This window comes from Petromyzon marinus, unplaced genomic scaffold (genome assembly GCF_048934315.1).
Source record: "Petromyzon marinus isolate PM22_M1 ecotype Great Lakes invasive population unplaced genomic scaffold, UKy_Petmar_22M1.pri1.0 PM_G_Scaffold_15, whole genome shotgun sequence".
Lineage (NCBI taxonomy): Eukaryota > Metazoa > Chordata > Hyperoartia > Petromyzontiformes > Petromyzontidae > Petromyzon > Petromyzon marinus.
Genome location: NW_027422706.1, coordinates 2,428,578 through 2,440,613, shown reverse-complemented (window position 1 = coordinate 2,440,613; position 12,036 = coordinate 2,428,578). Strand labels below are relative to the sequence as shown.

General features: G+C 49.6%; 1 protein-coding gene across 2 annotated transcripts in view; it reads right to left on the bottom strand.

The window, feature by feature from the left end:
- The window catches only part of LOC142910681 (coxsackievirus and adenovirus receptor homolog), a 107,817-nt gene extending 97,308 nt beyond the window's left edge, over nucleotides 1–10,509 (bottom strand). For both annotated transcript variants that reach the window (XM_076060062.1, XM_076060063.1), the window contains exons 1-3: nucleotides 10,403–10,509; nucleotides 4,872–4,999; nucleotides 702–897 (exon numbers count right to left, since the gene is read on the bottom strand). In XM_076060062.1, coding sequence (XP_075916177.1) covers nucleotides 702–897; nucleotides 4,872–4,999; nucleotides 10,403–10,493 — 415 coding nt within the window. In that variant the 5' untranslated portion in view covers nucleotides 10,494–10,509. The remainder of the gene's footprint in view (nucleotides 1–701; nucleotides 898–4,871; nucleotides 5,000–10,402) is intronic.
- Nucleotides 10,510–12,036: the final 1,527 nt, after the last annotated feature.

The following is a 12,036-nucleotide window of genomic DNA, read 5'->3' as shown; positions in this document are numbered from 1 at the left end:
AGCTGAGTGGACTTGCCGATGACTGGTACCAGCGGTGTCAAGATCGGCCTCTGTGGAGGAGGCTCGTGAAGGACGCTACTGGGCAGTTGGAGGCAGTCACCCTCCAACAACAACGGAGGGCGGAGGAGCGACGCTCACAACAACGAGCGGAGCGCCGGGTGGCTAAAGCACAGCAGGTTGCCACAGTCAGTCGACCCGTGGCACCTGGGTCTGCCCCGTGACCTCCTGCCAGCGGGCGTTCGATACTTCACGTGGCCTCAGGGTGCACATAGCCTGGCACAAGCGTCGTGGTGACGTCACCGCCACTTAGTGGCGAATGGCGGTTGTTGTTGTTGTACGTGCGTGCGTGCGTGCATGTACGTGCGTGTGTGTGCGTGCGTGTGTGTACGTGCGTGCGTGTACGTGTGTGTACGTGTGTGTGCGTGCGTGCATGTGCGCGTGCGTGCGTGTGTGTACGTGCATGTGCGTGTACGTGTGTACGTGCGTGCGTGCGTGTGCGTGCGTGTGTGTACGTGCGTGTGCGTGCGTGTACGTGTGTACGTGCGTGTGCGTGCGTGTGCGTGCATGTGTGTACGTGCGTGTGCGTGCGTATACGTGTGTACGTGCATGCGTGTGTGTACGTGTGTGTGCGTGCGTGTACGTGTGTGTACGTGCGTACCTGCGTGTGCGTACGTGCGTGTGCGCGTGCGTGCGTTCGTTACCCAGCACGGTGAGCCTGATGGTCTCTAGCTTGATGAAAGTGCCGAACTTCACCTTGCACGTGTAGACGCCGGCGTCGCTCGCCCGCAGCCCGGCGATCTGCAGCGACGCGTCCCTCCGCGTCGCGTTGCGGGCGAATCGCACGCGGGACGCGAAGTCCGGGTAGATGTGCCCCTCGCCCCCGGCGAACGTGGCAACCTGAGGGCAGGGGGGTGGGGGACGGACAAAAAGGGCTCCGCCATCGCCACCGCCGCCGCCGTGAGGCTATCCGCACGTACCTACACGGAGACAATTTCAACCGAGGAGATGGATTCTGGGCTTAGCAATCGTCGGAAGGATTTGACTAACCATTTGGGGTCTTAATTGATTGTTCACGCTTACGGTTACCAAGAGAGATTCGTTCATGAGGCTATCCGCACGTACCTACACGGAGACAATTTCAACCGAGGAGATGGATTCTGGGCTTAGCAATCGTTGGAAGGATTTGACAAACCATTTGGGGTCTTAATTGATTGTTCACGCTTACAGTTACCAAGAGAGATTCGTTCATGAGGCTATCCGCACGTACAAACACGGAGACAATTTCAACCGAGGAGATGGATTCTGGGCTTAGCAATCATTGGAAGGATTTGATCAACCATTTGGGGTCTTAATTGCTTGTTCACCCTTACGGTTACCAAGAGAGATTCGTTCATGAGGCTATCCGCACGTACAAACACGGAGACAATTTCAACCGAGGAGATGGATTCTGGGCTTAGCAATCGTTGGAAGGATTTGATAAACCATTTGGGGTCTTAATTGATTGTTCACGCTTACGGTTACCAAGAGAGATTCGTTCATGAGGCTATCCGCATATACAAACACGGAGACAATTTCAACCGAGAAGATGGATTCTGGGCTTAGCAATCGTTGGAAGGATTTGATAAACCATTTCGGGTCTTAATTGATTGTTCACGCTTACGGTTACCAAGAGAGTTTCGTTCATGAGGCTATCCGCACGTACAAACACGGAGACAATTTCAACCGAGGAGATGGATTCTGGGCTTAGCAATCGTTGGAAGGATTTGATAAACCATTTGGGGTCTTAATTGATTGTTCACGATTACGGTTACCAAGAGAGATTCGTTCATGAGGCTATCCGCATATACAAACACGGAGACAATTTCAACCGAGGAGATGGATTCTGGGCTTAGCAATCGTTGGAAGGATTTGCTAAACCATTTCGGGTCTTGATTGATTGTTCACGCTTACGGTGACTTTCAGACCGCATCCATTATTTTCGTCTCCCCCCTCCTCTTTTCCGAACATAGATGGACTCGTCCATCTGAACAAACTTCCAAATCGCTCTCCGTGGTGCTGACGTTAAAAAAAACCCGCCATTTTTATTCAAATTGTTCTTGCTGTGGTTTTCACACCTGACGATGATTGCTTCTTGTGTTGCAGTCGAAACGTCGTGAGAATTTTATTGTTTTATATTTTTATTATTTTATTGTTTCCCTTCTACGTGGCGGTGACTTTACCGAAAGAACCAAGAATAAGACCCTAATAGTTCAGTGGGCTTTACCAGGTTTAAATTTACATTTATTTTTATACTGTTCAATTGATTTGTTTTCCTATACGTTGCACTCCTGACACGTGTTCTTGTAGCCGTTTGTTGTTGGAACGTTCTGACCCACCCCATCTGTGAACAAAGAGCTTTACAGCTCATCGGATTCCTCCTGCAGTGTATATACATATTCCGATTCTGTTTCGTAGACTGGAAATAAAATAATGAAGTCAAGTAATAATGCAATTCTCACGACATTTCGGCCACAACACAAGTGGCCTTCTTCAGGTGAAGAAACAGGGCTATCAAGAAGACGGAGCTTGAATGAACGCTGTTAAGCAAGGACCACGTCTGTTGAAGCTGTGTGGGCGGAATTTTGATTTAAAGCTTTCGTGACTGCAGTGATTCATATTGTTAGCTCTTTCGGTAAAGTCACGTTGAAGGGAAACAATAAAATAATAAAATATATATAAAACAACAGAAAATTATTGTTTTATATATTTTATTATTTTAATATATTTTATTATTTTATTGTTGCCCTTCAACGTGACTTTACCGAAAGAGCTAAGAATATGTGTGGGCAGAGTTGAATTAGCATGTTACCATCCCACCTCCCTCTCCGGAGGTGAGGCTGGTAACATGCTAATTCAACTTCGCCCACACAGCTTCAAAAGACGCGGTCCTTGCCTGACAGCGTTCATTCAAGTTCCGTCTTCTTGATAGCCCTGTTTCTTCACCTGAAGAAGGCCCACTTGTGTTGTGGCCGAAACGTCGTGAGAATCGCATTATTATTATTATTTTATTTCATTATTTTATTTCCAGTCTATGTGGCGGTGACTTTACCGAAAGAACCAAGAAGGTGAATTCTGATTCTGTACGAGCCTGTGAGGGCGGCTTCTGTGTAGGAGCCTGTGGGGGCGGCTTCTGTGTAGGAGCCTGTGGGGGCGGCTTCTGTGTAGGAGCCTGTGGGGGCGGCTTCTGTGTAGGAGCCTGCTGGTGCCTGTGTAGGAGCCTGTGGGGGCGGCTTCTGTGTAGGATCCTACGGGCGCCTGTGTAGGAGCCTGCTGGTGTCTGTGTAGGAGCCTGCTGGTGCCTGTGTAGGAGCCTGCTGGTGTGTGTGTAGGAGCCTGCTGGTGTCTGTGTAGGAGCCTGCTGGTGTCTGTGTAGGATCCTGCTGGTGTGTGTGTAGGAGCCTGTTGGTGCCTGTGTAGGAGCCTGCTGGTGTCTGTGTAGGAGCCTGCTGGTGTGTGTGTAGGAGCCTGCTGGTGCCTGTGTAGGAGCCTGCTGGTGTGTGTGTAGGAGCCTGCTGGTGCCTGTGTAGGAGCCTGCTGGTGCCTGTGTAGGAGCCTGTTGGTGCCTGTGTAGGAGCCTGCTGGTGTCTGTGTAGGAGCCTGCTGGTGTGTGTGTGTAGGAGCCTGCTGGTGCCTGTGTAGGAGCCTGCTGGTGCCTGTGTAGGAGCCTGTTGGTGCCTGTGTAGGAGCCTGTTGGTGTCTGTGTAGGAGCCTGCTGGTGCGTGTGTAGGAGCCTGTTGGTGCCTGTGTAGGAGCCTGCTGGTGTCTGTGTAGGAGCCTGCTGGTGTGTGTGTAGGAGCCTGCTGGTGTCTGTGTAGGAGCCTGCTGGTGTCTGTGTAGGAGCCTGCTGGTGTCTGTGTAGGAGCCTACTGGTGTCTGTGTAAGAGCCTGCTGGTGCCTGTGTAGGAGCCTGCTGGTGCCTGTGTAGGAGCCTGCTGGTGCCTGTGTAGGAGCCTGCGGACTTCTATGTAGGAGCTACGGGCGTCTCTGAGTAGGAGCCCAAGGGAGTCTCTGAGTAGGAGCTACAGGCGTCTCTGCGTGTCCGATGGGCGTCTCTGAGTAGGAGCTACGGGCGTCTCTGAGTAGGAGCTACGGGCGTCTCTGAATAGGAGCCCAAGGGAGTCTCTGCGTAGGAGCTACGGGCGTCTCTGAGTAGGAGCTACAGGCGTCTTTGAGTAGGAGCTACAGGCATCTCTGAGTACGAGCTACAGGCGTCTCTGAGTAGGAGCTAAGGGCGTCTCTGAGTAGGAGCTACGGGCGTCTCTGAGTAGGAGCTACGGGCGTCTCTGAGTAGGAGCTACAGGCGTCTCTGAGTAGGAGCTACAGGCGTCTCTGAGTAGGAGCTATGGGCGTCTCTGTGTAGGAGCTACAGGCGTCTCTGAGTAGGAGCTACGGGCGTCTCTGAGTAGGAGCTACGGGCGTCTCTGAGTAGGAGCTACGGGCGTCTCTGAGCAGGAGCTACAGGCGTCTCTGAGTAGGAGCTACGGGCGTCTCTGAGTAGGAGCTACAGGCGTCTCTGAGTAGGAGCTACAGGCGTCTCTGAGTAGGAGCTATGGGCGTCTCTGTGTAGGAGCTACAGGCGTCTCTGAGTAGGAGCTACGGGCGTCTCTGAGTAGGAGCTACGGGCGTCTCTGAGTAGGAGCTACGGGCGTCTCTGAGCAGGAGCTACAGGCGTCTCTGAGTAGGAGCTACGGGCGTCTCTGAGTAGGAGCTACAGGCGTCTCTGAGTAGGAGCTACGGGCGTCTCTGAGTAGGAGCTACGGGCGTCTCTGAGTAGAAGCTACAGGCATCTCTGAGTAGCGATGTGCGTCTCTGTATCCCTCTCTCTTCCTCACGTAGATGTTCGTAGTGGGCATCTGCAGGAACCACTCCACGTCCAGGACCTCGGTGTCCGTGGGGTCGCCCGTCCAGGTGCAGCCCAGCACCACCGTCTCCCCCTGCACTTTCTCCATCCACGAGACGGCTGCAAAGAGGGGGGAAAGGGGGTGGTGGTGGTGACACGGTTGTGAAGTAATATCTTCAAGTAGACTCACACAGAGACCCGTAGACTCACACAGAGACCTGTAGACTCATACGGAGACCCATAGACTCACAGAGACCCATAGACTTTACACAGATACCCGTAGACTCACACATATACCCATAGACTCACACAGAGACCCATAGACTCACACAAATACCCGTAGACTCACACAGACACCCGTAGACTCACACAGACACCCGTAGACTTACACAGAGACCTGTAGACTCACACGGAGACCCATAGACTCACAGAGACCCATAGACTTTACACAGATACCCGTAGACTCACACATATACCCATAGACTCACACAGACACCCGTAGACTCACACAGATACCCGTAGACTCACACAGAGACCCGTAGACTCACACAGAGACCCGTAGACTCACACATAGACCCATAGACTCACACAGAGACCCGTAGACTCACACAGAGACCCGTAGACTCACACAGAGACCCGTAGACTCACACAGAGACCCGTAGACTCACACAGATACCCGTAGACTCACACAGAGACCCGTAGACTCACACAGAGACCCGTAGACTCACACAGATGCCCGTAGACTCACACAGAGACCCATAGACTCACACGGAGACCCAAAGACTCACAGAGAGCCATAGACTTTACACAGATACCCGTAGATTCATACAGAGAACCGTAGACTCACACAGAGACCCGTAGACTCAAACAGAGACACGTAGACTCACACAGATACCCGTAGACTCACACAGATGCCCGTAGACTCACACAGAGACCCATAGACTCACACAGAGACCCGTAGACTCACACAGATACCCGCAGACTCACACAGAGACCCATACCCAGAGAATTACACGGGGACCGATAAGATTTTATCGTGGCCTCTTGCGTTTTCACCCGCTTGAAACAAAATCAGCTAAGGTGACCCACTCCTGGGCGGAGGGGTACGTCTATATGCACGCTGAACTTCTTTCGCACAACCGTAACGTAGCCAACCGTGCGAATCGGAAGTGCGGGGGAAGGACAAAAAAACTAAACGTTAAAAGCAGATTGTTGTTGTGGTGGTGGTGACTAGACTCTCGTTGCGAAAGCTCCCTCCTCGCGGTGGCCATGAACAACACAGAGCTGCCTCTGAGCTGCCTGCTTCTTCAAGTGACTCTCTGTGGTTCACTGGGAACGGAACCCGCGGAAGTGGACATCACAGAGCTGCCTCTGAGCTGCCTGCTTCTTCAAGTGACTCTCTGTGGTTCACTGGGAACGGAACCCGCGGAAGTGGACATCACACATTGAAGTATCACCTATGAAGTGTCACCTATGAAGTGTCACCTATGAAGTGTCACCTATGAAGTGTCACCTATGAAGTGTCACCTATGAAGCGTCACCTATGAAGTGTCACCTATGAGTATCACCTATGAAGCGTCACCTATGAAGTGTCACCTATGAAGTGTCACCTATGAAATGTCACCTATGAAGCGTCACCTATGAAGTGTCACCTATGAGTGTCACCTATGAAGTGTCACCTATGAAGTGTCACCTATGAAGTGTCACCTATGAGTATCACCTATGAAGCGTCACCTATGAGTGTCACCTATGAAGTGTCACCTATCAAGTGTCACCTATGAAGTATCACCTATGAAGTGTCACCTATGAAGTGTCACCTATGAAGTATCACCTATGAAGTATCACCTATGAAGTGTCACCTATGAAGTGTCACCTATGAAGTATCACCTATGAAGTATCACCTATGAAGTGTCACCTATGAAGTGTCACCTATGAAGTATCACCTATGAAGTATCACCTATGAAGTGTCAACTATGAAGTATCACCTATGAAGTATCACCTATGAAGTATCACCTATGAAGTGTCACCTATGAAGTATCACCTATGAAGTGTCACCTATGAAGTATCACCTATGAAGTGTCACCTATGAAGTATCACCTATGAAGTGTCACCTATGAAGTATCACCTATGAAGTATCACCTGTGGTATCACCTGTGGTATCACCTATGAAGTGTCACCTATGAAGTGTCACCTATGAAGCGTCACCTATGAGTGTCACCTATGAAGTGTCACCTATGAAGTGTCACCTATGAAGTATCACCTATGAAGTATCACCTATGAAGTGTCACCTATGAAGTGTCACCTATGAAGTATCACCTATGAAGTATCAACTATGAAGTGTCACCTATGAAGTGTCACCTATGAAGTATAACCTATGAAGTGTCACCTATGAAGTGTCACCTATAAAGTGTCACCTATGACGTGTCACCTATGAAGTGTCACCTATGAGTATCACCTATGAAGTGTCACCTATGAAGTATAACCTATGAAGTGTCACCTATGAAGTGTCAGCTATGAAGTATAACCTATGAAGTGTCACCTATGAAGTGTCACCTATGAAGTGTCACCTATGACGTGTCACCTATGACGTGTCACCTATGAGTATCACCTATGAAGTGTCACCTATGAAGTATAACCTATGAAGTGTCACCTATGAAGTGTCACCTATGAAGTGTCACCTATGAAGTGTCACCTATGAAGTGTCACCTATGACGTGTCACCTATGACGTGTCACCTATGAGTATCACCTATGAAGTGTCACCTATGAAGTGTCACCTATGAAGTGTCACCTATGAAGTATCACCTATGATGTATCACCTATGAAGTGTCACCTATGAAGTGTCACCTATGAAGGATCACCTATGAAGTATCACCTATGAAGTGTCACCTATGAAGTGTCACCTATGAAGTATCACCTATGAAGTATCACCTATGAAGTGTCACCTATGAAGTGTCACCTATGACGTGTCACCTATGAAGTGTCACCTATGAGTATCACCTATGAATTGTCACCTATGAAGTATAACCTATGAAGTGTCACCTATGAAGTGTCACCTATGAAGTATAACCTATGAAGTGTCACCTATGAAGTGTCACCTATGAAGTGTCACCTATGACGTGTCACCTATGACGTGTCACCTATGAGTATCACCTATGAAGTGTCACCTATGAAGTATAACCTATGAAGTGTCACCTATGAAGTGTCACCTATGAAGTGTCACCTATGAAGTGTCACCTATGAAGTGTCACCTATGACGTGTCACCTATGAGTATCACCTATGAAGTGTCACCTATGAAGTGTCACCTATGAAGTGTCACCTATGAAGTGTCACCTATGAAGTATCACCTATGATGTATCACCTATGAATTGTCACCTATGAAGTATCACCTATGAAGTATCACCTATGAAGTATCACCTATGAAGTATCACCTATGAAGTGTCACCTATGAAGTGTCACCTATGAAGTATCACCTATGAAGTATCACCTATGAAGTGTCACCTATGAAGTATCACCTATGAAGTATCACCTATGAAGTATCACCTATGAAGTGTCACCTATGAAGTATCACCTATGAAGTGTCACCTATGAAGTATCACCTATGAAGTGTCACCTATGAAGTATCACCTATGAAGTGTCACCTATGAAGTATCACCTATGAAGTATCACCTGTGGTATCACCTATGAAGTGTCACCTATGAAGTGTCACCTATGAAGTGTCACCTATGAAGTGTCACCTATGAAGCGTCACCTATGAGTGTCACCTATGAAGTGTCACCTATGAAGTGTCACCTATAAAGTGTCACCTATGACGTGTCACCTATGAAGTGTCACCTATGAGTATCACCTATGAAGTGTCACCTATGAAGTATAACCTATGAAGTGTCACCTATGAAGTGTCACCTATGAAGTATAACCTATGAAGTGTCACCTATGAAGTGTCACCTATGAAGTGTCACCTATGACGTGTCACCTATGAGTATCACCTATGAAGTGTCACCTATGAAGTATCACCTATGAAGTGTCACCTATGAAGTATCACCTATGAAGTATCACCTATGAAGTGTCACCTATGAAGTGTCACCTATGACGTGTCACCTATGAAGTGTCACCTATGAGTATCACCTATGAAGTGTCACCTATGAAGTATAACCTATGAAGTGTCACCTATGAAGTGTCACCTATGAAGTGTCACCTATGAAGTGTCACCTATGAAGTGTCACCTATGACGTGTCACCTATGACGTGTCACCTATGAGTATCACCTATGAAGTGTCACCTATGAAGTGTCACCTATGAAGTGTCACCTATGAAGTGTCACCTATGACGTGTCACCTATGACGTGTCACCTATGAGTATCACCTATGAAGTGTCACCTATGAAGTGTCACCTATGAAGTGTCACCTATGAAGTATCACCTATGATGTATCACCTATGAAGTGTCACCTATGAAGTGTCACCTATGAAGTATCACCTATGAAGTATCACCTATGAAGTGTCACCTATGAAGTGTCACCTATGAAGTATCACCTATGAAGTATCACCTATGAAGTGTCACCTATGAAGTGTCAACTATGAAGTGTCACCTATGAAGTATCACCTATGAAGTATCACCTATGAAGTATCACCTATGAAGTGTCACCTATGAAGTATCACCTATGAAGTGTCACCTATGAAGTATCACCTATGAAGTGTCACCTATGAAGTATCACCTATGAAGTATCACCTGTGGTATCACCTATGAAGTGTCACCTATGAAGTGTCACCTATGAAGTGTCACCTATGAAGTGTCACCTATGAAGCGTCACCTATGAGTGTCACCTATGAAGTGTCACCTATGAAGTGTCACCTATAAAGTGTCACCTATGACGTGTCACCTATGAAGTGTCACCTATGAGTATCACCTATGAAGTGTCACCTATGAAGTATAACCTATGAAGTGTCACCTATGAAGTGTCACCTATGAAGTATAACCTATGAAGTGTCACCTATGAAGTGTCACCTATGAAGTGTCACCTATGACGTGTCACCTATGAAGTGTCACCTATGAAGTGTCACCTATGAAGTGTCACCTATGATGAAGGTCTGACACGCGAGGGAGACTGTGTCCAGGAAAGACAAAGCTCCCCCGTGTAGCCTTCAACAGGCTGTAGGGGCAAGTGCTGCTAGCGAGTCAGCAGCAGCAGCAGCTGCTACAACATGTGACACAGCACCACGCCCGGCCGCCTTTGTCTCCCTCCCTCCCACCCCCCCCCAGTGGCGACGTTCAACCCAGTCGCTAACCACTGCGCCACCGCTCCCCGTTACCGCACCAGCCTCGTGTGCCAGGCTAGGTTCACTTTGAGACATCGAACACCCCCTCACAGATCCGCACCGCCCGCACCGCCCCCGCCCACCACCGTTATCAACGCCGCTCGTGCCAGGCTAGGTGCACTTGGGAAAACAGAACAAACTTACCCAAACAAACACACACACAAAGCCTCGCCAATAAGACGGCACGACCAGCGAGACAGCCGCCGACTCACCGCTCATAGCGATCGCAGTCACTTGCAGCAGCAGCAGCGGCAGCAGCAGCGGCAGCAGCAGCGCAGAGCGAGACACCGCCATAGCCGCCATCTTGTCTTCTCCTCGGTTCTCTCGCGCCCTGACGTCACGCATCACGTGGGCGAGGGGCGGAGCTCCGGTGGATTCACCCCCCCCCACACGCAACCCCCACCCACGAAACTACCCCCACCCACGCCCACGCCCCTCACCCCATTCACCCAACCCACTCTCTCTCCCACCCCTACGCTCTCAACACGTCACGTGGGTGAGGGGCGGAGCTCCGGTGGATTCACCCCCCACCCCCTCCTCACGCAACCCCCACCCACGAAACTACCCCCACCCACCCACCCACGGCCACGCCCCTCACCCCATTCACCCAACCCCCTCTCTCTCTCCCCCACTCCGCTCTCAACACGTCACGTGGGCGAGGGGTGGAGCTCCGGTAGACTCCCCCGCCCCAACCACGCCCCTCTTTACAAGGACCCTCCCCCTTCCCTAAGACCTCGGCAAGGTTAAAGGTCAAAAGCAACGAGCCGACTTTTGCCCGATCTTTGACCCTTACCGTCATTCACCATCATCACCGTCATCATTACCATCATCACCATCATCGTCATCATCATCACCATCACCGTCAACATCATCATTACCATCATCACCGTTATCATCATCACCATCACCGTCATCATCACCGTCACCATCATCACCATCATCACCACCGTCATCGTCACTGTCACCGTCACCATCATCACCGTCATCATTACCATCATCACCATCACCGTCAACATCATCATTACCATCATCACCATCACCGTCAACATCATCATTACCATCATCACCGTCATCATCATTACCATCATCACCATCACCACCATCACCGTCATCATCACCGTCGTCACCATCATCACCGTCATCATCACCATCACCATCAACCTCATCACCATCATCATCACCATCACCGTCATCATCATCACCGTCATCACCGTCATCACCATCACCGTCATCATCACCATCACTGTCATCACCACCGTCACCATCATCATCACCGTAATCATCATCATCACCATCATCATCACCGTCATCATCACCATCATCATCACCGTCATCATCACCATCATCATTACCATCACCATCATCACCGTCACCATCATCACCATCATCACCGTCGTCACCGTCATCATCACCATCACCGTCATCGTCACCGGTGGACCAAGCAACTCTCCTCACGTGACCCCTCAACAACAATGGACTACACCCACGGGCGGAGTTTTGGGGTGGGGTGGGGGGCAATGCCCCCCCTAACCTGCACACCTTCATCAATGTATGTTCAGTAGTTTACAAGTTAGGGGCGGGGGGGGTGGAAGTTTTATTAAATGGACCCGCGATTCCGAACGCGAGGGACAAAGCAAACTGGAACCCAACTGTGCTTCCATTCCGCTGCATCTTGCATAGAGAGCGATGCAAAATAATCCACCGCATTCTCCTGTTCAAACTCGACAAGTACTTATTAAATTATTACACAAACCCCCTGCCACTAACTACCACCCCCCCCCCCCTCGGTAAATATGAAAATCAAACGCTGCCTATGAATACGACGCAAATCCTGATGCAGGTTTGT